Raw genomic sequence first — 25202 nt, forward strand, 5'->3', positions numbered from 1 at the left:
TCAAAAATCCGCTCGGTGATTGGCTCTGGGAACTGCTTGTCAAATATACCGCTGAACCCGATTGGTCAGATTGTCAACTGTCAAGGGGTGGTTGACATGTAAGGACGGAAAATGTTTTTTGCATGGCCATTCCGGATCTTTCAAGGCTCAGACTCTCAGTTCATTTGACTGGTGGAACGTAAACTGTTTGATCCAAAATGGCCGCCGATTTTTCGTTTTGGCTGCCGGTGGCAGATATCTGTATGTAATGACGAGATGCCAATGTCTCTATCCTAACAATGGGAGATGTTGTCCAATGGCGGGAAGGTATGCGACAAGTTTAGGTCCAAAATAAGCCCATAGAAACGCAAGATTTTGTCCAGAGTGAAACCTCTCGCTTTGTCTCTTCCTCTGGGCAGGGTGTGTTGGCTGTTTTGGTGGCTGGCCAGACATTGGGTTGAGGTTAGGCCAGAGGTTTGACATCCCATTTGCTAGTCAAGCTGAATGATGTCATAAGTTATCCTGTAAATGGCACTGTGGTTTTCCATAACTCTAAATTCTGCTACTATAGTACAGTTTCGGTACTTTCCACAGGGCACAGACTTTTAGTATTATTCAGTCCAATAATAACACATCAAACATAACAGGGATATTTGTAATTTCCATCTTTTCTAAACAGACTGGAGTGGCAGCGGTTAGCGGTTTGCTAGCTGCCGTGATCCAGATGAAAGGGTTCAGAGTTTGCGGTAGGAATCCAGGAATATGGAGAGAAAAATAGGCCCGGTATGCTCAGGTTTGAAATGCGTTGTACGAACTGGCAAGATTACATGGGATTCCCTGTGGCTCAGTTGGTAGAGCATGGTGTTTGCAACACCAGGGTTGTGGGTTTGATTCCCACGGGGGGCCAGCACAGAAGAAAATAAATGTATGAAATTGTATGAAATGTATGCATTCACTACTGTAAGTCGCTCTGGATAAGAGCGTCTGCTAAATGACTAAAAGGTAAAAATGTAAATGGATGGAGAGGTTGGTATTGCTGCTATGACAACACTGTAATGGGATGGAGAGGTTAGTATTGCTGCTATGACAACACTGTAATGGGATGGAGAGGTTAGTATTGCTGCTATGACAACACTGTAATGGGATGGAGAGGTTGGTATTGCTGCTATGACAACACTGTAATGGGATGGAGAGGTTAGTATTGCTGCTATGACAACACTGTAATGGGATGGCGAGGTTGGTATTGCTGCTATGACAACACTGTAATGGGATGGAGAGGTTAGTATTGCTGCTATGACAACACTGTAATGGGATGGAGAGGTTAGTATTGCTGCTATGACAACACTGTAATGGGATGGAGAGGTTAGTATTGCTGCTATGACAACACTGTAATGGGATGGAGAGGTTAGTATTGCTGCTATGACAACACTGTAATGGGATGGAGAGGTTGGTATTGCTGCTATGACAACACTGTAATGGGATGGAGAGGTTAGTATTGCTGCTATGACAACACTGTAATGGGATGGAGAGGTTGGTATTGCTGCTATGACAACACTGTAATGGGATGGAGAGGTTAGTATTGCTGCTATGACAACACTGTAATGGGATGGAGAGGTTAGTATTGCTGCTATGACAACACTGTAATGGGATGGAGAGGTTAGTATTGCTGCTATGACAACACTGTAATGGGATGGAGAGGTTAGTATTGCTGCTATGACAACACTGTAATGGGATGGGGAGGTTAGTATTGCTGCTATGACAACACTGTAATGGGATGGAGAGGTTAGTATTGCTGCTATGACAACACTGTAATGGGATGGAGAGGTTAGTATTGCTGCTATGACAACACTGTAATGGGATGGAGAGGTTAGTATTGCTGCTATGACAACACTGTAATGGGATGGAGAATATTTAGAGGTTTTCATGGAGCTGTTTGTCTTGTTTCTGTTGACCACATCTTTGAGATTAGAGGATTTTTATGTGGTGATTTTAGGATTTTTTTTATTTCACCTTTATTTGACCGGGTAGGCTAGTTGAGAACAAGTCCTTTATTTAATCAGGTAGGCCAGTTGAGAACAAGTCCTTTATTTAACCAGGTAGGCTAGTTGAGAACAAGTTCTCATTTACAACTGCGACCTGGCCAAAATAAAGCAAAGCAGTGTGACACAAACAACAACACAGAGTTACACATGGAATAAACAAACATACAGTCAATAATACAGTAGAACAAAAGAAAACAAAAAGTCTATATACAATGAATGCAAATGAGGTAAGTTAAGGCAATAAATAGGCCATGGTGGCGAATTAATTACAATATAGCATTTAAACACTGGAATGGTAGATGTGCAGAAGATGAATGTGCAAGTAGAGATACTGGGGTGCAAAGGAGCAAGATAAATAAATAAATAACAGTATGGGGATGAGGTAGTTGGATGGGCTATTTACAGATGGGCTATGTACAGGTGCAGTGATCTGTGAACTGCTCTGACAGCTGGTGCTTAAAGTTAGTGAGGAAGATATGAGTCTCCAGCTTCAGAGATTTTTGCAGTTCGTTCCAGTCATTGGCAGCAGAGAACTGGAAGGAAAGGTGGCCGAAGGAGGAATTGGCTTTGGGGGTGACCAGTAAGATATACCTGCTGGGTGGCGTGCTACAGGTGGGTGCTGCTATGGTGACCAGTGAGCTGAGATAAGGCGGGGCTTTACCTAGGAGAGACTTGTAGATAACCTGTAGCCAGTGGGTTTGGCGACGAGTATGAAGCGAGGGCCAACCAACGAGAGTGTACAGGTCGCAGTGGTGGGTAGTATATGGGGCTTTGGTGACAAAACGGATGGCACTGTGACAGACTGCATCCAGTTTGCTGAGTAGAGTGTTGGAGGCTATTTTATAGATGACATCGCCGAAGTCGAGGATCGGTAGGATGGTCAGTTTTACGAGGGTATGTTTGGCAGCATGAGTGAAGGATGCTTTGTTGCGAAATAGGAAGCCATTTCTAGATTTAATTTTGGATTGGAGATGCTTAATGTGAGTCTGGAAGGAGAGTTTACAGTCTAACCAGACACCTAGGTATTTGTAGTTGTCCACATATTCTAAGTCAGAACCATCCAGAGTAGTGATGCTGGACAGGCGGGCAGGTGCAGGCAGCGATCGGTTGAAGAGCGTGCACTTAGTTTTACTTGCATTTAAGAGCAGTTGGAGGCCACGGAAGGAGAGTTGTATGGCATTGAAGCTCGTCTGGAGGTTAGTTAACACAGTGTCCAAAGAAGGGCCAGAAGTATACAGAATGGTGTCGTCTGCGTAGAAGTGGATCAGAGAATCACCAGCAGCAAGAGCAACATCATTGATGTATACAGAGAAGAGAGTCGGCCCGAGAATTGAACCCTGTGGCACCCCCATAGAGACTGCCAGAGGTCCGGACATTGTTTAATACTAATGTTCTGTATTATGTAATGTTTCATGTTCTGTGTGGACCCCAGGAAGAGTAGCTGCTGCTTTCGCAAAAGCTAATGGGGATCCTAATAAAATACCAAATCAGCTTCTTGATATGCCACACCTGTCAGGTGAATGGATTATCTTGGCAAAGGAGAAATGCTCACTAATAGGGATGTAAACACATTTTTGCCCAAAATTTGAGAGAAATAAGCTTTTAGTGTGAATGAAACACTTCTGGGATCTTTTATTTCAGCTCATTAAACATGGGACTAACACTTTGCATGTTGACTTCATATTTTTGTTCAGTGTTGTTCTTTTGGATCTTTGGAGGAGCGGGAGGGGTGGAGCTTAGCTACTGTACAATAGGGTATTGGAGGAGAGGGAGGGGTGGAGCTTAGCTACTGTACAATAGGGTATTAGAGGAGAGGGAGGGGTGGAGCTTAGCTACTGTACAATAGGGTACTGGAGGAGCGGGAGGGGTGGAGCTTAGCTACTGTACAATAGGGTCTTGGAGGAGCGGGAGGGGTGGAGCTTAGCTACTGTACAATAGGCTATTGGAGGAGCGGGAGGGGTGGAGCTTAGCTACTGTACAATAGGCTATTGGAGGAGACGGAGGGGTGGAGCTTAGCTACTGTACAATAGGGTATTGGAGGAGCGGGCGGGGTGGAGCTTAGCTACTGTACAATAGGGTATTGGAGGAGAGGGAGGGGTGGAGCTTAGCTACTGTACAATAGGGTATTGGAGGAGAGGGAGGGGTGGAGCTTAGCTACTGTACAATAGGGTATTGGAGGAGAGGGAGGGGTGGAGCTTAGCTACTGTACAATAGGGTCTTGGAGGAGCGGGAGGGGTGGAGCTTAGCTACTGTACAATAGGGTATTGGAGGAGACGGAGGGGTGGAGCTTAGCTATTGTACAATAGGGTCTTGGAGGAGCGGGCAGGGGTGGAGCTTAGCTACTGTACAATAGGGTATTGGAGGAGACGGAGGGGTGGAGCTTAGCTACTGTACAATAGGGTATTAGAGGAGCGGGAGGGGTGGAGCTTAGCTACTGTACAATAGGGTATTGGAGGAGATGGAGGGGTGGAGCTTAGCTACTGTACAATAGGGTATTAGAGGAGAGGGAGGGGTGGAGCTTAGCTACTGTACAATAGGGTATTAGATGAGTGGGAGAGAAGAATGTGAATTATTATTGATTTTTACATGAATGGGTGTAACATGGATCTATGATAATAATGTTAACAGACTATTATAGGGAAGAACTCAATTTCCCATGGTCCCCTTGTTGCCTTCTGCAGTGATGTGGGGTGTGTGTGTGTGTGTGTGTGTGTGTGTGTGTGTGTGTGTGTGTGTGTGTGTGTGTGTGTGTGTGTGTGTGTGTGTGTGTGTGTGTGTGTGTTCTCGTTCATCCCAGAAGCAGGCTCTCAGTAGCACACACAGTATCTCCGCTCTGCAGCTCCAGACATGAGGAAGAAGGATTATGGTAAATCCGTTGAAGAGTGTTTTGATTTACCGGGACGTGTGAAGGCGGAGCTTGCTTTGTTACGGATTGAACCCCCTACGGACAGACAGAATGCACCGGCACCGCAACGGAACCGTCGCCCAGGCGCGGTGAGAGGTCGTAATTAGGCTATTTATCTCTGTACTGAGCGACAGCTAGGCTGATTACGGAGCTAATACCACCGGGTAACGCGATCCATTCTGTGGATTAAATCATTACTGTTGCCGGTGAGAAACACACGGATGGATAGAATTAAAAATGAGAGTATAACATCTAAAAATTATTATATAATAATCGATATGAGAAGGCCTGGATGCCAGAGAGATTCTAGTTGAAAACAGACATAGAGAATTTTAGAAAATACATAAATAAATGTGTTTTAACTGAGAGACCAGCGACAGGTTACGATTATAAATATTATTAATATGATTAATTAACTGGCTAATGTAATGTTATTGGTAAAAAGGCTAAATTAAGGTTAGGCCTTTTTGTATACAGGTTCATTTACCCCACTAGGTCTGTAACAAGGAAGGACTTGAATAAGGCCCATTGTTAGATTATAGCCTTGCTGTTACTATAGTCATATAGGCCTACTGAATTATTGTAGCATTACTGTAATAGTGGATCACTTTATTTTACTGTTGGACTACAGAAATAACCAGTCAGTTCATTAGTAATAATATGATAAGAACATAGTAACTGCTCGAGGCCTATGAATTTGTTTAATTTGCACCATTTGGCACCATTCTATTGAAGGCAGTATCAGAAGGCATACAATAACAGATCAGATATCCCAGTCAGATCAATGCCTGATCAATTCACAGGAAACAGCATCCAGTAAGGAGAAAGATATGATATAATTGTAGATATTAATCTATAATATATAGTAATATAATAACTCATAGTCCTGATAGTAATAGATAATAACTCATAGTCCTGATAGTAATATAATAACTCATAGTCCTGAAAGTAATAGATAATAACTCATAGTCCTGATAGTAATAGATAATAACTCATAGTCCTGATAGTAATAGATAATAACTCATAGTCCTGATAGTAATATAATAACTCATAGTCCTGAAAGTAATAGATAATAACTCATAGTCCTGATAGTAATAGATAATAACTCATAGTCCTGATAGTAATAGATAATAACTCATAGTCCTGATAGTAATATATAATAACTCATAGTCCTGATAGTAATATAATAACTCATAGTCCTGAAAGTAATAGATAATAACTCATAGTCCTGATAGTAATAGATAATAACTCATAGTCCTGATAGTAATATAATAACTCATAGTCCTGAAAGTAATAGATAATAACTCATAGTCCTGATAGTAATAGATAATAACTCATAGTCCTGATAGTAATAGATAATAACTCATAGTCCTGATAGTAATAGATAATAACTCATAGTCCTGATAGTAATAGATAATAACTCATAGTCCTGATAGTAATATATAATAACTCATAGTCCTGATAGTAATAGATAATAACTCATAGTCCTGATAGTAATAGATAATAACTCATAGTCCTGATAGTAATAGATAATAACTCATAGTCCTGATAGTAATAGATAATAACTCATAGTCCTGATAGTAATATAATAACTCATAGTCCTGAAAGTAATAGATAATAACTCATAGTCCTGATAGTAATAGATAATAACTCATAGTCCTGATAGTAATAGATAATAACTCATAGTCCTGATAGTAATAGATAATAACTCATAGTCCTGATGTCGAAGGTGAAGAGTAGTGAGACGGTCAAGGTAGTAATCCGCTGTCGCCCGTTAAACCGGAAAGAGGAGGCGGCAGCGGCTGGTGGAGTGGGCGGGATCGTAGAAATGGACATGCGTCTGGGTCAGGTGGTCTTACGGAACCCTCGTGGTCCGCCCGGCGAGCCGCGTAAGACGTTTACGTTCGACTCTGTGTACGACCCCTCGTCTAAACAGCGCGACCTTTATGATGAGACGGTGCGGCCGCTGATCGATTCCGTCCTAGACGGGTTTAACGGAACCATCTTCGCCTACGGCCAGACGGGTACCGGGAAGACCTACACCATGCAGGGGGTGTGGCTAGAGCCAGAGAGGCGGGGCGTCATCCCCAACGCCTTCGAACACGTCTTCACCCAGATCTCCCGCTCCGCCGCCGACCGCCAGTACCTGGTCAGAGCCTCTTACCTGGAGATCTACCGAGAGGAGATCAGGGATCTTCTGGATCCCAACGTGCACGCCCCTCATGTCCCCAACGTGCACACTCACTCCCACCGCACCCTGGAGCTGAGAGAAAGCCCGGAGAGCGGCGTGTATGTGCGTGACCTGACGTCGTGCGTGTGTAAAAGCGTGAAGGAGATACAGGAGCTGATGAACGTAGGGAACCAGGTGCGCTCGGTGGGAGCGACAGACATGAACGAACACTCTTCCCGTTCCCACACCCTGTTCCTCATCACGGTGGAGTGTTCCCTGCCGGGGCCGGACGGACGGCAGCACATCAGGGTCGGCCGGCTCAACCTGGTTGACCTGGCGGGCAGCGAGCGGCAGGCCAAGACGGGCGTCCACGGAGAACGCCTGAAAGAAGCTGCCAAGATCAACCTGTCTCTGTCGGCGCTAGGCAACGTGATCTCAGCCCTGGCAGACGGGCGTAGCGCACACGTTCCTTACCGGGACTCTAAACTGACCCGGTTATTACAGGATTCCCTGGGAGGGAACGCCAAGACGGTGATGGTGGCTACGCTAGGCCCCGCCCCCCAACACTATGAGGAGACCCTCACCACGCTACGCTACGCTAACAGAGCTAAAAACATCCAGAACAAGCCAAGAGTTAACGAAGACCCTAAAGACGCCCTGCTCAGAGAGTTCCAGAAGGAGATCGCACGGCTCCGTGCACAGCTCAGCCACAGGGAAGGGAGGGGCAAACACAGGAAGGAGGATGGAGAGGAGGGCTGGGACGGAGAGGGGGATGAGGAGGGAGAGGAGGAGGTGGAGAAGGAGAGGACGCTGCAGGAGGAGAGGCTGGAAGAGGAGAAGGAAGCCATCAGAGAAGACGGATCACTATTGGCTGAGGAGAAGCAGAGGCTTCTAGGAGAGAAGGAGAGGATGATGGGAGATCTGAGGAAGGAGCGGGACGCCACCGAGCAGCTGACTGCCAAGTACAAGGTACCGTGTACACACACACACACACACACAGTGTTGAGTCAGCGTAATCCCAGTGTGTCAGATTTAAGGCTGGTGGTTAATCTGATGATCTGGAGATTAGGTCTATCACTACAACACTCCCCACTACACCCTAATTACTACACAGTGTTCTGAACCTAACCCTGATTAATACACAGTGTTCTGAACCTAACCCTAATTACTACACAGTGTGTGTTCTGAACCTAACACTAATTACTACACAGTGTTTGTTCTGAACCTAACCCTAATTACTACACAGTGTTCTGAACCTAACACTAATTACTACACAGTGTGTGTTCTGAACCTAACCCTAATTACTACACAGTGTGTGTTCTGAACCTAACCCTAATTACTACACAGTGTGTGTTCTGAACCTAACACTAATTACTACACAGTGTTTGTTCTGAACCTAACCCTAATTACTACACAGTGTTTGTTCTGAACCTAACCCTAATTACTACACAGTGTTTGTTCTGAACCTAACACTAATTACTACACAGTGTTCTGAACCTAACCCTAATTACTACACAGTGTTCTGAACCTAACCCTAATTACTACACAGTGTGTGTTCTGAACCTAACCCTAATTACTACACAGTGTTCTGAACCTAACCCTAATTACTTCACAGTGTTTGTTCTGAACCTAACCCTAATTACTACACAGTGTTCTGAACCTAACCCTAATTACTACACAGTGTTCTGAACCTAACCCTGATTACTACACAGTGTTTGTTCTGAACCTAACACTAATTACTACACAGTGTTTGTTCTGAACCTAACACTAATTACTACACAGTGTTCTGAACCTAACACTAATTACTACACAGTGTTCTGAACCTAACCCTGATTAATACACAGTGTTCTGAACCTAACCCTAATTACTACACAGTGTTCTGAACCTAACCCTAATTACTACACAGTGTTCTGAACCTAACCCTGATTACTACACAGTGTTTGTTCTGAACCTAACCCTAATTACTACACAGTGTTTGTTCTGAACCTAACCCTGATTACTACACAGTGTTCTGAACCTAACCCTAATTACTACACAGTGTTTGTTCTGAACCTAACCCTAATTACTACACAGTGTTTATTCTGAATCTAACCCTAATTACTACACAGTGTTCTGAACCTAACCCTAATTACTACACAGTGTTCTGAACCTAACCCTAATTACTACACAGTGTTCTGAACCTAACCCTAATTACTACACAGTGTTTGTTCTGAACCTAACCCTAATTACTACACAGTGTTCTGAACCTAACCCTAATTACTACACAGTGTTCTGAACCTAACCCTGATTACTACACAGTGTTTGTTCTGAACCTAACACTAATTACTACACAGTGTTCTGAACCTAACACTAATTACTACACAGTGTTCTGAACCTAACCCTGATTAATACACAGTGTTCTGAACCTAACCCTAATTACTACACAGTGTTCTGAACCTAACCCTAATTACTACACAGTGTTCTGAACCTAACCCTAATTACTACACAGTGTTCTGAACCTAACCCTAATTACTACACAGTGTTTGTTCTGAACCTAACCCTAATTACTACACAGTGTTCTGAACCTAACCCTGATTACTACACAGTGTTTGTTCTGAACCTAACCCTAATTACTACACAGTGTGTGTTCTGAACCTAACCCTAATTACTACACAGTGTTTGTTCTGAACCTAACCCTAATTACTACACAGTGTTCTGAACCTAACCCTAATTACTACACAGTGTTCTGAACCTAACCCTAATTACTACACAGTGTTCTGAACCTAACCCTAATTACTACACAGTGTTCTGAACCTAACCCTAATTACTACACAGTGTTCTGAACCTAACCCTAATTACTACACAGTGTTCTGAACCTAACCCTAATTACTACACAGTGTTCTGAACCTAACACTAATTACTACACAGTGTTTGTTCTGAACCTAACCCTAATTACTACACAGTGTTCTGAACCTAACCCTAATTACTACACAGTGTTCTGAACCTAACCCTAATTACTACACAGTGTTCTGAACCTAACCCTAATTACTACACAGTGTTCTGAACCTAACCCTAATTACTACACAGTGTTCTGAACCTAACCCTAATTACTACACAGTGTTCTGAACCTAACCCTAATTACTACACAGTGTTCTGAACCTAACCCTAATTACTACACAGTGTTCTGAACCTAACCCTAATTACTACACAGTGTTCTGAACCTAACACTAATTAGATCCAACATGGCGTAGCAGTCAGATGTGTGTTTGTCTTGTCCCGTGTCAGTAATTGTTTTCCTCGTTTTTTTTTCTCATATATATTTCATATATATTTTAATCTCACTTTCCATCTACGGACTGAATATACTCTCCAGCACCCCGCCTCACCCAATGTGGTACGGATCTGCTATTTTATACCCCCATCAGAGGCTAGCCAGTTAACTAGCTAGTAGTCAGTTAGCCACTGCTAGTGGTCTTCACCATTAACTCGGACACCAGCCAGCCTCAGCTCGGTCAATTCCTGCCAGTCTGGACAGCGCGATATCAACCCAGATCAAATCGGACTGCTTTTCTCTACCACATCTCCGGATTCCTACCGCAAGCTCTGGACCTTAACACCGGATCATCTCTGGACCATTCCACCTTTCCAGAAATAAGTCTCTCACCATTGCCGCTTGCTATAGACCCCCCTCAGCCCCCAGCTGTGCCCTGGACACCATATGTGAATTAATTGCCCCCCCATCTATCTTCAGAGTTCGTACTGTTAGGTGACCTAAACTGGGATATGCTTAACACCCCGGCCATCCTACAATCTAAGCTAGATGCTCTCAATCTCATACAAATTATCAAGGAACCCACCAGGTACAACCCTAAATCCGTAAACACGGACACCCTCATAGATATTATCCTAACCAACTCGCCCTCCAAAGACACCTCTGCTGTTTTCAACCAAGATCTCAGCGATCACTCCCTCATTGCCTGCGTCCGTAATGGGTCCGCGGTCAAACGACCACCCCTCATCACTGTCAAACGCTCCCTAAAACACTTCAGAGAGCAGGCCTTTCTAATCGACCTGGCCCAGGTATCCTGGAAGGATATTGACCTCATCCCGTCAATAGAGGATGCCTGGATGTTCTTTAAAAGTGCTTTCCTCACCATCTTAAATAAGCATGCCCCATTCAAAAAATGTAGAACCAAGAACAGATATAGCCCTTGATTCACTCCAGACCTGACTGCCCTCGACCAGCACAAAAACATCCTGTGGCGTTCTGCATTAGCATCGAATAGTCCCCGCGATATGCAACTTTTCAGGGAAGTTAAGAACCAATATCAAAATAAAATCAAATCAAATTTATTTATATAGCCCTTTGTATATCAGCTGAAATCTCAAAGTGCTGTACAGAAACCCAGCCTAAAACCCCAAACAGCAAGCAATGCATGTGAAAGAAGCACGGTGGCTAGGAAAAACTCCCTAGGAAAAACTCCCTAGAAAGGCCAAAAACCTAGGAAGAAACCTAGAGAGGAACCAGGCTATGAGGGGTGGCCAGTCCTCTTCTGACTGTGCCGGGTGGATATTATAACAGAACATGGTCAAGATGTTAAAATGTTCATAAATGACCAGCATGGTCAAATAATAATAATCATAGTAGTTGTCGAGGGTGCGACAAGCACGTCCGGTGAACAGGTCAGGGTTCCGTAGCCGCAGGCAGAACAGTTGAAACTGGAGCAGCAGCATGGCCAGGTGGACTGGGGACAGCAAGGAGTCATCATGCCAGGTAGTCCCGAGGCATGGTCCTAGGGCTCAGGTCCTCCGAGAGAAAGAAAGAGAGAAAGAGAGAATTAGAGAGAGCATATTTAAATTCACACAGGACACCGGATAAGACAAGAGAATACTCCAGATGTAACAGACTGACCCTAGCCCCCCGACACATAAACTACTGCAGCATAAATATTGGAGGCTGAGACAGGAGGGATCAGAAGACACTGTGGCCCCATCCGATGATACCCCCGGACAGGGCCAAACAGGCAGGATATAACCCCACCCACTTTGCCAAAGCACAGCCCCCACACCACCAATATACACAGGCAGTTAGGAAAGCTAAAGCTAGCTTTTTCAAACAGAAATTTGCATCCTGTAGCACTAATTCCAAAATGTTCTGGGACACTGTAAAGTCCATGGAGAATAAGCGCACCTCTTCCCAGCTGCCCACTGCACTGAGGCTAGGAAACATTGTCACCACCGATAAATCTACGATAATCAATAATTTTAAAAAGCATTTTTCTACGGCAGGCCATGCTTTCCACCTGGCTACCCCTACCCCAGCCAACAGCTCTGCACCCCCACATGGATCACCCCAGAGAACACTGCTTCTCCAGCTGCTCTGTCTTCATATGTTTTCTCTCGTAGTCCGAGAGCATCTGGTCTTCATGATGGTAGCACAGGGCTACTCATTTCTCCTAACTGGAGATTTTCTCTTTCTCCCTCTCTCACCTGTCCATCTCCACTCTCGCCTGTCCATCTCCACTCTCGCCTGTCCAGCTCCACTCTCGCCTGTCCAGCTCCACTCTCACCTGTCCATCTCCACTCTCACCTGTCCATCTCCACTCTCATCTGTCCATCTCCACTCTTGCCTGTCCATCTCCACTCTCACCTGTCCATCTCCACTCCCACCTGTCCATCTCCTCTCTCACCTGTCCATCTCCACTCCCACCTGTCCATCTCCACTCACCTGTCCATCTCTACTCTCCTGTCCATCTCCACTCTCATCTGTCCATCTCCACTCTCATCTGTCCATCTCCACTCTTGCCTGTCCATCTCCACTCTTGCCTGTCCATCTCCTCTCTCACCTGTCCATCTCCACTCTCACCTGTCCATCTCCACTCTCACCTGTCCATCTCCACTGTCACCTGTCCATCTCCTCAACTGTCCATCTCCTCTCTCACCTGTCCATCTCCTCTCTGACCTGTCCATCTCCACTCTCACCTGTGCATCTCCTCTCTCACCTGTCCATCTCCTCTCTCACCTGTCCATCTCCTCTCTCACCTGTCCATCTCAACTCTCACCTGTGCATCTCCTCTCTCACCTGTCCATCTCCTCTGTCAACTGTCCATCTCCTCTTCCACCTGTCCATCTCTTTATTTGAATTCCATGCTGTCACTTGTCCACTCAAGTAGCATACTACCATGCATCCCACTGCTGGCTTACTTCTGAAGCTAAGCAGGGTTGGTCCTGGTCAGTCCCTGCATGGCAGACCAGCTGCTGTTGGAAGCTGTGTTGGAGGGCCAGTAGCAGGCACTCTCCCCAGGGCAGTGATTGGGGACATTGCCCTGTGTAGGAAGCCATCTTTCAGATGGGACGTTAAACAGGTGGCCTGACTCTCTGTGGTCACTATAGATCCCATGGAGGGTGTCCTGACTCTCTGTGGTCACTATAGATCCCATGGAGGGTGGCCTGACTCTCTGTGGTCACTATAGATCCCATGGAGGGTGTCCTGACTCTCTGTGGTCACTATAGATCCCATGGAGGGTGTCCTGACTCTCTGTGGTCACTAAAGATCCCATGGAGGGTGTCCTGACTCTCTGTGGTCACTAAAGATCCCATGGAGGGTGTCCTGACTCTCTGTGGTCACTAAAGATCCCATGGAGGGTGTCCTGACTCTCTGTGGTCACTATAGATCCCATGGAGGGTGTCCTGACTCTCTGTGGTCACTATAGATCCCATGGAGGGTGTCCTGACTCTCTGTGGTCACTATAGATCCCATGGAGGGTGTCCTGACTCTCTTTTCAAACAACCGAAAGTGAGCAGGTGTAATCTGAATAAAGGGGAAAAGGCCCTTCTTGAACATAGGATGAGACATACGTACCAATTTACTAGAAAACCAGTTTGGATTTAAATGCAACTTTGACTGATGCCTTTATTGAGAGGTCTAATGCTTTAATATTTAATCATTTCTGCCCTCCGAATTCATATTCGTTATATAAATAGGCTCTTTTAATTTTATCTGGCTTGCCGTTCCAAATAAAATTGAATATTTTTGGTTCATATAATTTAAAAAGCAGGTCACTAGGTGTAGGCAAAACCATAAGCAAATAGGTAAACTGTGATATGACTAAAGAGTTAATCAGGGTGATTTTCCCCAAATAGACAGGTATTTTCCTTTCCATGGTAGCAAGATCTTATCTATTTTTGCTAACTTTCTATAAACATTTATTGGAGTGAGATCATTTCTTTCTTTTGGGATTTGTATACCGAGTGTGTCCACATCTCCGTCAGACCATTTAATTGGTAAACTACACGGTAATGTAACAGTTGTATTTTTTAGTGATCCAATACGTAATATAGTACACTGATCATAATTTGGTTTTAATCCAGAGATGATAGCAGAAGTATCTAGATCCTCTATGAGGCCGTGGAGAGATTCTAATTGTGGTTTTAAAAGAAAACATGAATCATCGGCGTACAATGACACCTTAGTTTTTAAGCCACGGATTTCTAATCCTAGGGGTAGGCCGTCTTTGTAAATAAGAATTTGTTTTTAACTGACTTGCCTAGTTAAATAAAGGTAATATTTTCTTTTTTTTTGAAGTTCAGATTTGGTCCGGCTCAGACCAAAAACCAATATCCGTGGAAGTGGAAATCAAGGCCGGTCCAGACTGCACAAAGAAAAGGCGGAGGCATCGATCCGTGCTTACTGAGGTGTACAGTGTTGCCTAAAATGGAACTTTATGAATGCCCATCCATGTGGTAGGCCCACCATTTGTAAAGCAGGCCATTGCATTAGCTTCATTAGTACTAATTCATGTGACTAGTCAAGTTGGCTATTTAAGCTCTGAATATCAACTACCTGACTTTATCGTGAGCCTATTTGCAATGTGTTTACACACCAGGAAATGCAGAAGTATTTTATTTTTCGCTATGATCAGCTTGTCAAAAATGTACGATACAAACTTGAAACCACTTTATCATGACAATGGGGTGAAATTCCTAGACAACAGTTGTGATTGTCCATATTGTCCATTTTACTTTGAGCTGTCCTGTTTTTAAGATATGTTTGCTAACGTGACAGCGCATTTTGTTGTTGTTGTTGATTGGTCGCTATTTAGGTTAGGCCATTTGATTTGAGAAACCTGCATAATGTAAAAAATAAAATAAAATCTCATTGTTACATGTTATCGCCAGCCTGTAGGCTACAGAAACGCCACAGAATAGATCTACTATATCCTTTATCTGCTACATGATTTATGTTAGATCATTTGTTTTAATGGAATGTTGGTGGAGCACTGCAGCGATGCGTCTCTCCAACAGCACCCTGGAGAAGCTGGTTGGTAATGGACAAGCATAATATTTTGCTCCCCTGCCTTTGACAAAGTGGGCACTGCTGCCTAATGAGCAGGCCGGATGTGTAAATAATCCTGCCTAATGAGCAGGCCGGATGTGTAAAAAATCCTGCCTAATGAGCAGGCCGGATGTGTAAATAATCCTGCCTAATGAGCAGGCCGGATGTGTAAATAATCCTGCCTAATGAGCAGGCCGGATGTGTAAATAATCCTGCCTAATGAGCAGGCCGGATGTGTAAATAATCCTGCCTAATGAGCAGGCCGGATGTGTAAATAATCCTGCCTAATGAGCGGGCCAGACGTATAAATAATCCTGCCTAATGAGCAGGCCGGATGTGTAAATAATCCTGCCTAATGAGCGGGCCAGACGTGTAAATAATCCTGCCTAATGAGCAGGTCAGACGTGTAAATAATCCTGCCTAATGAGCGGGCCAGACGTGTAAATAATCCTGCCTAATGAGCGGGCCAGATGTGTAAATAATCCTGCCTAATGAGCAGGTCAGACACCTAAGAACGAAAAACAAGGCCATCCGAAGAGGGCCCAACAGAGATACACGAGGAAGACCTTCAACACGTAAATACATCATTACATTACTTCTTATCCAAAGGAACGGCAGTTCGTGGAAAGGTATTAGTGTTACTGTGAGCGTAGTTTACAAATGTATCCAAGTGTTGCTTCTCTTTCTCTCGCTCTCTCTCTCTCTTTAAATCTCCATCTTGTGTAACAAGTGTCATGTTGTGTTGGTCCGCTAGGGACTTGTTGTCATCATATTAAGTTTCCAATCAATAACCTATACCGTGTGTGTGTGTGTGTGTGTGTGAATCTTATGTTATCATTTAGCTTGTTAGTGAATAAATAATCACATCAATTTGTGTGGTACGGAATGATCAGTGAGACCCGGGTTTGTGCAGATTTACGAGGTCTACGACATTCAGAATGAGACTGATATGAGGAAATGATGAATTAGTGACTGGTATGATATCTATATATTCTTGAGTTAATTCGGGAGATGGTAACTCATTAACTTCTTGCGGATTAGTGGGACGCTAGCGTCCCAAGTGCAATACACAAGTGCAATACATCAAAATAAAACTTAACTTGTTGTTAATCCAGCCTCCGTGTCAGATTTCAAAATGGCTTTACGGCGAAAGCAAACCATGCGATTATCTGAGGACAGCGCCCAGCACACAAATGCATAACAAATCATTTTCAACAAGAGAGTTGCGACACGAAAGTCAGAAATAGCGATATAAGATATGCCTTACCTTTGAAGATCTTCTTCTGTTGGCACTCCAAAAGGTCCCAGTTACATTACAAATGGTCTTTTTGTTCGATAAAGTCTTTCTTTATATCCATAAAACTCAGTTTAGCTGGTGCGCTTCAGTCAATAATCCACTTTGGTTTCCCTCCTTCAAAATGCATACAAAATGAATCCCAAACGTTACCAATAAACTTATCCAAACAAGTCAATCAACGTTTATAATCAAACCTTAGGTACCCTAATACGCAAATAAACTATAACATTTAAGACGGAGAATCGTTATTGTCTTTACTGGAGAAAAATACCAAAAAACGCGCTCTCATTCACACGCTTGGAAACACTACAGCCAAAATGGGAGCCACCTAGAAAAACTGCAATTTATGGCTAATTTTTCCAAAAACCAGCCTGAAACTCTTTCTAAAGACTGTTGACATCTAGTGGAAGCCCTAAGAACTGCAATCGGCCACGATTTCGCCCTATTATAAAAGTGCAAGCCATTGAAATCAGTGGTAGGATGAAATATTTTTTTGGGGGGTGGTTTGTCCTCGGGGTTTCACCTGCCATTTCAGTTCTGTTATACTCACAGACATTATTTTAACAGTTTTAGAATCTTTAGAGTGTTTTCTATCCAAATCTACCAAATCTATTATATGCATATCCTAGCTTCTGGGCCTGAGTAGCAGGCAGTTTACTTTGGGCACACTTTTCATCCGGACGTCAAAATACCACCCCCTATCCCAAAGAAGTTAAACAAACTTTTCCTGTGGTGCCCCAAATTCCTAATGAGTTAATTGTTACATGATTCATTTATTCAAGTAATAATTAAACGTAGTAGGTAATTATTCGATGAATGGCAGTTGTCGTGTCTTGACTACCATTAATGTGTTTGACTGTTATTTTATAAAATAATTACATACCACGTTCAATTATTACGCGATTCAATTAATCATATAACAATGAATTAAGTAGTAACAGGAAAGTTATTTAACAAGTTACTATCACCCGGCTAAACTCTAAAGAAATAAAAATCTCTTACATCAGTCAATTCATTCATTTTTATTTACCTTCAGTTTTCATTCTGAATGTCACAAAATTCTTGGATATCTGCACGAACCTGAACATAAATGATGAATCAGCGATATACATATTGGCTTAATTTTTTATTTACTAACTAACTAAATAAAAATGCAAATACTTTGCACATGAACAGCCGCTCATTCGAAATAATTGCAATGTACATATTTAGGTGTGTATATGTCTTTGCTGTCTCTCTGTTGAAAACACTCAATCCATCTACGGGGAGTAATTCGACAGGAAGTCTCTGGTTGTCCACCAGAGATCACCATGTCCTTTGTTGTTGTAGTAGATGTCGGAGAGTCTGTTAGAACGGTGCCTCCAGAGGTCTACCCCGCATAGTTCAGTGGGTTCTGTCCATTAAAATAGAGTTATCTATGGTGGTGAGAGTAAATTGTTCTTTGTCTTCTGTCGAGTTTCCTAGATTAACCTGTTAGGGCTAGGGGGCAGTATTTACACGGCCGGATAAAAAACGTACCCGATTTAATCTGGTTACTACTCCTGCCCAGTAACTAGAATATGCATATAATTATTGGCTTTGGATAGAAAACACCCTAAAGTTTCTAAAACTGTTTAAATGGTGTCTGTGAGTATAACAGAACTCATATGGCAGGCAAAAACCTGAGAAAATTCCATGCAGGAAGTGGCCTGTCTGACAAGTTGTTGTTCTTCTTGCCTCTGTTTATTGAAGACTGAGGATCTTTGCTGTAACGTGACACTTCCTACGGCTCCCATAGGCTCTCAGAGCCCGGGAAAAAGCTGAACGATATCGAGGCAGCCCCAGGCTGAAACACATTATCGCTTTTGACAAGTGGCCGATCAGAGGACAATGGGCTTAGGCGTGTGCCCGAGTCGACCCCATGCTTTATTTTCTTTCGTCTGTTTACCTAATTGCAGATACCCGGTCGGAATATTATCGCTTTTTTACGAGAAAAATGGCATAAAAATTGATTTTAAACAGCGGTTGACATGCTTTGAAGTACGGTAATGGAATATTTAGAATTTTTTTGTCACGAAATGCGCCGTGCTCGTAACCCTTATTTACCATTCGGATAGTGTCTTGAACGCACGAACAAAACGCCGCTGTTTGAACATAACTATGGATTATTTGGGACCAAACCAACATTTGTTATTGAAGTAAAAGTCCTGGGAGTGCATTCTGACGAAGAACACCAAAGGTAATCAAACTTTTCTAATAGTAAATCGGAGTTTGGTGAAGGCTAAACTTGCTGGGTGTCTAAATAGCTAGCCCTGTGATGCCGGGCTATCTACTTAGAATATTGCAAAATGTGCTTTCACCGAAAAGCTATTTTAAAATCGGACATATCGAGTGCATAGAGGAGTTATGTATCTATAATTCTTAAAATAATTGTTATGCTTTTTGTAAACGTTTATCGTGAGTAATTTAGTAAATTGTTAGTAAATTCGCCGGAAGTTTGCGGGGGGTATGCTAGTTCTGAACGTCACATGCTAATGTAAAAAGCTGGTTTTTGATATAAATATGAACTTGATTGAACAAAACATGCATGTATTGTATAACATAATGTCCTAGGGTTGTCATCTGATGAAGATCATCAAAGGTTAGTGCTGCATTTAGCTGTCTTCTGGGTTTATGTGACATTATATGCTAGCTTGAAAAATGGGTGTCTGATTATTTCTGGCTGGGTACTCTGCTGACATAATCTAATGTTTTGCTTTCGTTGTAAAGCCTTTTTGAAATCGGACAGTGTGGTTAGATTAACGAGAGTCTTGTCTTTAAAATGCTGTAAAATAGTCATATGTTTGAGAAATTTAAGTAATAGCATTTCTAAGGTATTTGAATAACGCGCCACAGGATTCCACTGGCTGTTACGTAGGTGGGACGATTTCATCCCGCCGGCCCTAGAGAGGTTAAAGTACTTAAACAGCTGCAGACTGAATGTTCTTGTGTCGTCTTCTTCTGTTTCGATAGAGAGTTTCAGAGTTTCTAACCAGAGTTTCAGAGTTTCTAACCATTCCGTACCTTTCGGCTCACGCTGTCGGTCACGCTGGTCTAATGTGGAGCTAGAATCATTTTACACGCCCGTAGCAACCTGGCAATTTACTAGTCTCTAGAGATTTAAATTTAATCATATGTTCCACAACATTTAGATGTGAATCTGATAACTGGAATGTATACATTTGTAGAGGTACAGTTATTTAGTTATACCGTCCTTAATGATATCACAAAACAACAACTGTTGGACGTGGTTATTCTTTAAATACCCACGGACCATTCCCAATGTTTGGATTACATAAATATTGTTTCATTATCAAGCCTTTTGGAATCTCCTTGTAACAAAATGTTTCTTTCCCCTCCATCCCACAGAGCCCAAAGGTAGAGTTTCTACAAGGTATTTACTACCGTCATAAAATGGCTAATTTCACCCCTCTCCCCCTCCCCCTCTGCGAGAGAGAGAGAGCGCTGTAGAGTGGACTCACTGCAACCTGATCCTTCAGATCCTCACAGCAGAGTTATGATACTAGTCTCTCAAAGCACTTCATTCCTCGAACACTACAGAGCCTATTTTACGACCTCCATAAAGCGCCCCCTCCTCCTCCTCCCCCTTCCCCTCTGTGGGAGAGAGAGCGCTGTAGAGCCACTGTAACCTGATCCTTCGTATCCTCACAGAAGAGTCATGACACAGTCATCACATTAATGATAGTCACGTGACCACAACTGTTTAATAAAACATGTTTCCTTGCCAACAAATTAAAGTTGAAATCATAAAACCAACTCCCTGAATCATTTGTTTCAGCAGTATGATTGTAGCTACTCACCTACTTCACCTCCTCTCCTCTTTCACCCTGCTGTTTCCTGTGGGTGATTACTCCTCCTCTCCTCTTTCACCCCTGCTGTTTCATGTGGGTGATTACTCCTCCTCTCCTCCCCTCCTCTTTCACCCTGCTGTTTCCTGTGGGTGATTACTCCTCCTCTCCTCCCCTCCTCTTTCATCCCTGCTGTTTCCTGTGGGTGATTTCTCCTCCCCTCCTCTTTCATCCCTGCTGTTTCCTGTGGGTGATTTCTCCTCCCCTCCTCTTTCATCCCTGCTGTTTCCTGTGGGTGATTACTCCTCCTCTCCTCCCCTCCTCTTTCACCCCTGCTGTTTCCTGTGGGTGATTACTCCTCCTCTCCTCCCCTCCTCTTTCACCCCTGCTGTTTCCTGTGGGTGATTACTCCTCCTCCCCTCCCCTCCTCTTTCACCCTGCTGTTTCCTGTGGGTGATTAGTCCTCCTCTCCTCCCCTCCTCTTTCATCCCTGCTGTTTCCTGTGGGTGATTACTCCTCCTCTCCTCCCCTCCTCTTTCATCCCTGCTGTTTCCTGTGGGTGATTTCTCCTCCCCTCCTCTTTCATCCCTGCTGTTTCCTGTGGGTGATTTCTCCTCCCCTCCTCTTTCATCCCTGCTGCTTCCTGTGGGTGATTACTTCTCTTCTATCACAGAACCAAAACAATAGCATCATCCATTACCCCTTAACTTCTCTGGGCTAGGTGGGACGTGACCGTCCCACACTATTCAACAGCAGGTGAAATAGCATGGCGCGAAATACAAAACAGCAAAAATCTCATAATTTCATTTTCTCAAACAATCAACTATTTTACACCATTTTAAAGATAAGACTCTCGTTAATCTAACCACATCGTCCGACTTCAAAAATACTTTACGGCGAAAGCCTAAAATTTGATTATGTTAGGACATAAACTTCACAAGAAAATGTAACGGTTGTCGTTGGGTAGAGAGGACCAAGGCGCAGCGGGTTGCATGTTCATCATTATATTTTATTAAATAAATGTGAACACAAGAAAACAAAGAACGACAGACCGACAGTTTCACAGGCTAATACTCACAGCAGTGCAAAATACAACTACCCACAAACTACAAACAAAACACAAACCTATATATTGGACTCTCAATCAGAGGCAACAGAAAACACCTGCCTCCAATTGAGAGTCCAACACCCAATTACCTAGACATAGAAATACAAAGAACTAGAATGAACCTAGAAATACAAAACATAGAACATAAACCAAAACCTTGAAAACATAAATAAAACACCCCTCTACAATACACATAACCCCCGAACCACATGAAACAAATACCCTCTGTCACGTCCTGACCAACCTACAAATACAAATAACCCCTATACTGGTCAGGATGTGACAGAAAATCCACACAGCCATTTTCCAAGCAAGGACATGCATCACAAAAACCAAAAGTGCAGCTAACCCTAACCTTTGATGATCTTCATCAGATGGCACTCATAGGACTTCATGTTATACAATACATGTATGTTTTGCTCGATAAAGTTCATATTTATATCCAAAAACAGCATTTTACATTGGCGCGTGATGTTCAGAAAATGTATTCCCACCAAAACTCCCGGTGAATGAGCACATCAATTTACAAAAATACTCATCATAAACATTGATAAAATTTACAACAGTTTTTGAAAGAATTATAGATACACTACTCCTTGACGCAACCGCTTTGTCAGATTTCAAAATAACTTTACGGAGAAAGCACATTGTTCAATATTCTGAGTACATAGCTCAGCCATCGAAGCAAGCTATACAGCTACCCGCCAAGTTCTGGCATCAACAAAACTCTGAATTAGTATTACAAATATTCTCTTACCTTTGCTGATCTTCGTCAGAATGCACTCCGAGGACTCCTACTTCCACAAGAAATGTTTGTTTTGTTCGAAATACTCCATATTTATGTCCAAATACCTCCGTTTTGTTCGTGCGTTCAGATCACTATCCAAAGGCATAACGCGCGCGAGCGCAGTACCAGAAACGAAAAGTCAAATAGTTCCATTACCGTTCATAGAAACATGTCAAACGATGTTTACAATCAATCCTTAGGGTATTTTTAAGATAAAACGTTGATAATATTCCAACCAGACAATAGCGTATTCATTACAGAGGAAAAAGGAGGGGCACGCTGGCGGGCTCGCACATCAAAGTCCTTTGTCCATAGGCAGTCCACTGAGCTACTGTTCTCTGCCCAGTAACAGGAGAATGATGGAAAAACTTTCTGAAGGCTGTTGACAGCCAATGGAAGCCTTAGGAAGTGCAACGTGACCCCACAGACACTGTAGTTTCGATAGGGATTCAAAAGAAGAACTACAATTCTCAGATTTCGACACTTCCTGGTTGGATTTTTCTCAGGTTTTTGCCTGCCATATGAGTTCTGTTATAGTCACAGACATCATTCAAACAGTTTTAGAAACTTCAGAGTGTTTTCTATCCAAATCTACTAATAATATGCAAATATTTGACTCTGGGCCCGAGTATTAGGCAGTTTACTCTGGGCACGCTTTTCATCCGAAAATGAAAATACTGTCCCCTATACCTTGACAGGTTAACCTGTCTGGATAGATATAACCCTAAACCTGTCTGGATACCTATAACCCTAAACCTGTCTGGATACCTATAACCCTTAACCTGTCTGGATAGGTATAACCCTTAACCTGTCTGGATAGATATAACCCTTAACCTGTCTGGATACCTATAACCCTTAACCTGTCTGGATACCTATAACCCTTAACCTGTCTGGATACCTATAACCCTTAACCTGTCTGGATAGGTATAACCTTTAACCTGTCTGGATAGATATAACCCTTAACCTGTCTGGATACCTATAACCCTTAACCTGTCTGGATAGGTATAACCCTTAACCTGTCTGGATACCTATAACCCTTAACCTGTCTGGATACCTATAACCCTTAACCTGTCTGGATACCTATAACCCTTAACCTGTCTGGATAGGTATAACCCTTAACCTGTCTGGATACCTATAACCCTTAACCTGTCTGGATACCTATAACCCTTAACCTGTCTGGATAGATATAACCCTTAACCTGTCTGGATAGATATAACCCTTAACCTGTCTGGATACCTATAACCCTTAACCTGTCTGGATAGGTATAACCCTTAACCTGTCTGGATACCTATAACCCTTAACCTGTCTGGATACCTATAACCCTTAACCTGTCTGGATAGATATAACCCTTAACCTGTCTGGATAGATATAACCCTTAACCTGTCTGGATAGGTATAACCCTTAACCTGTCTGGATAGATATAACCCTTAACCTGTCTGGATAGATATAACCCTTAACCTGTCTGGATACCTATAACCCTTAACCTGTCTGGATACCTATAACCCTTAACCTGTCTGGATAGATATAAATAACCCTTAACCTGTCTGGATAGGTATAACCCTTAACCTGTCTGGATAGATATAACCCTTAACCTGTCTGGATACCTATAACCCTTAACCTGTCTGGATAGGTATAACCCTTAACCTGTCTGGATAGATATAACCCTTAACCTGTCTGGATACCTATAACCCTTAACCTGTCTGGATAGGTATAACCCTTAACCTGTCTGGATACCTATAACCCTTAACCTGTCTGGATAGGTATAACCCTTAACCTGTCTGGATACCTATAACCCTTAACCTGTCTGGATAGATATAACCCTTAACCTGTCTGGATACCTATAACCCTTAACCTGTCTGGATAGGTATAACCCTTAACCTGTCTGGATACCTATAACCCTTAACCTGTCTGGATAGATATAACCCTTAACCTGTCTGGATACCTATAACCCTTAACCTGTCTGGATAGGTATAACCCTTAACCTGTCTGGATACCTATAACCCTTAACCTGTCTGGATAGGTATAACCCTTAACCTGTCTGGATACCTATAACCCTTAACCTGTCTGGATACCTATAACCCTTAACCTGTCTGGATACCTATAACCCTTAACCTGTCTGGATAGGTATAACCCTTAACCTGTCTGGATACCTATAACCCTTAACCTGTCTGGATAAGTATACTCATTGACCTGTATGGATAGGTATGACCATTGACCCCTAACCCGTATGTATAGCAATAACTGTTGACCCTTAACCTTTAACCTGTCTGGATAGGTGTCGGCAGTGGTAGTGCCAGGGAAGTGTGAGGGAGCGACACATGGCCTAGTGGACAGAAAAGATGGTGGATAAAATTAAGATGTCCCACTCATTTTTGAGCTCACGAGTGGCACAGTGGTCTAAGGCATGGCATCTCAGTGCAAGAGGCGTCACTTCAGTGCCTGGTTCGAATCCAGGCTGTATCACATCCGGCCGTGATTGGGAGTCTCATAGGGCGGCGCACAATTGGCCCAGCGTCGGCTGGGGTAGGCCATCATTGTATATAAAAATGTGTTCTTTAACTGACTTGCCTAGTTAAATAAAGGTTACATTTTAAAAAATGCAGTTTACCATATAATTTTTTTCTCACAGTTCAGGTCTGCTTAGTTCATTTACTTTATATGAACCAGAAAAAGGAAGAAGTGAGATGTTTCAAGAGAAGGAAGGAGAGAGGGATAGGCAGATAGAGAGGAAGGAGAGAGGGATAGGCAGATAGAGAAGGAAGGAGAGAGGGAT

General features: G+C 43.1%; 1 protein-coding gene across 3 annotated transcripts in view; it reads left to right on the top strand.

The window, feature by feature from the left end:
* The first annotated feature begins 4811 nt into the window (after positions 1 to 4811).
* Positions 4812 to 25202, top strand: part of kif3ca (kinesin family member 3Ca) — a 34396-nt gene continuing 14005 nt past the window's right edge. For 2 of the 3 annotated variants that reach the window (XM_029774850.1, XM_029774937.1), the window contains exon 1: positions 6356 to 8065. In XM_029774850.1, the coding sequence (XP_029630710.1) occupies positions 6647 to 8065 (1419 nt within the window). In that variant the 5' untranslated portion in view covers positions 6356 to 6646. Of the gene's footprint in view, positions 5016 to 6355; positions 8066 to 25202 lie in introns of those variants that run through there. The other variant, XM_029775028.1, reaches the window with a different exon arrangement.

This window comes from Salmo trutta, chromosome 1, assembly GCF_901001165.1.
Source record: "Salmo trutta chromosome 1, fSalTru1.1, whole genome shotgun sequence".
NCBI classification, from domain to species: Eukaryota; Metazoa; Chordata; class Actinopteri; order Salmoniformes; family Salmonidae; genus Salmo; species Salmo trutta.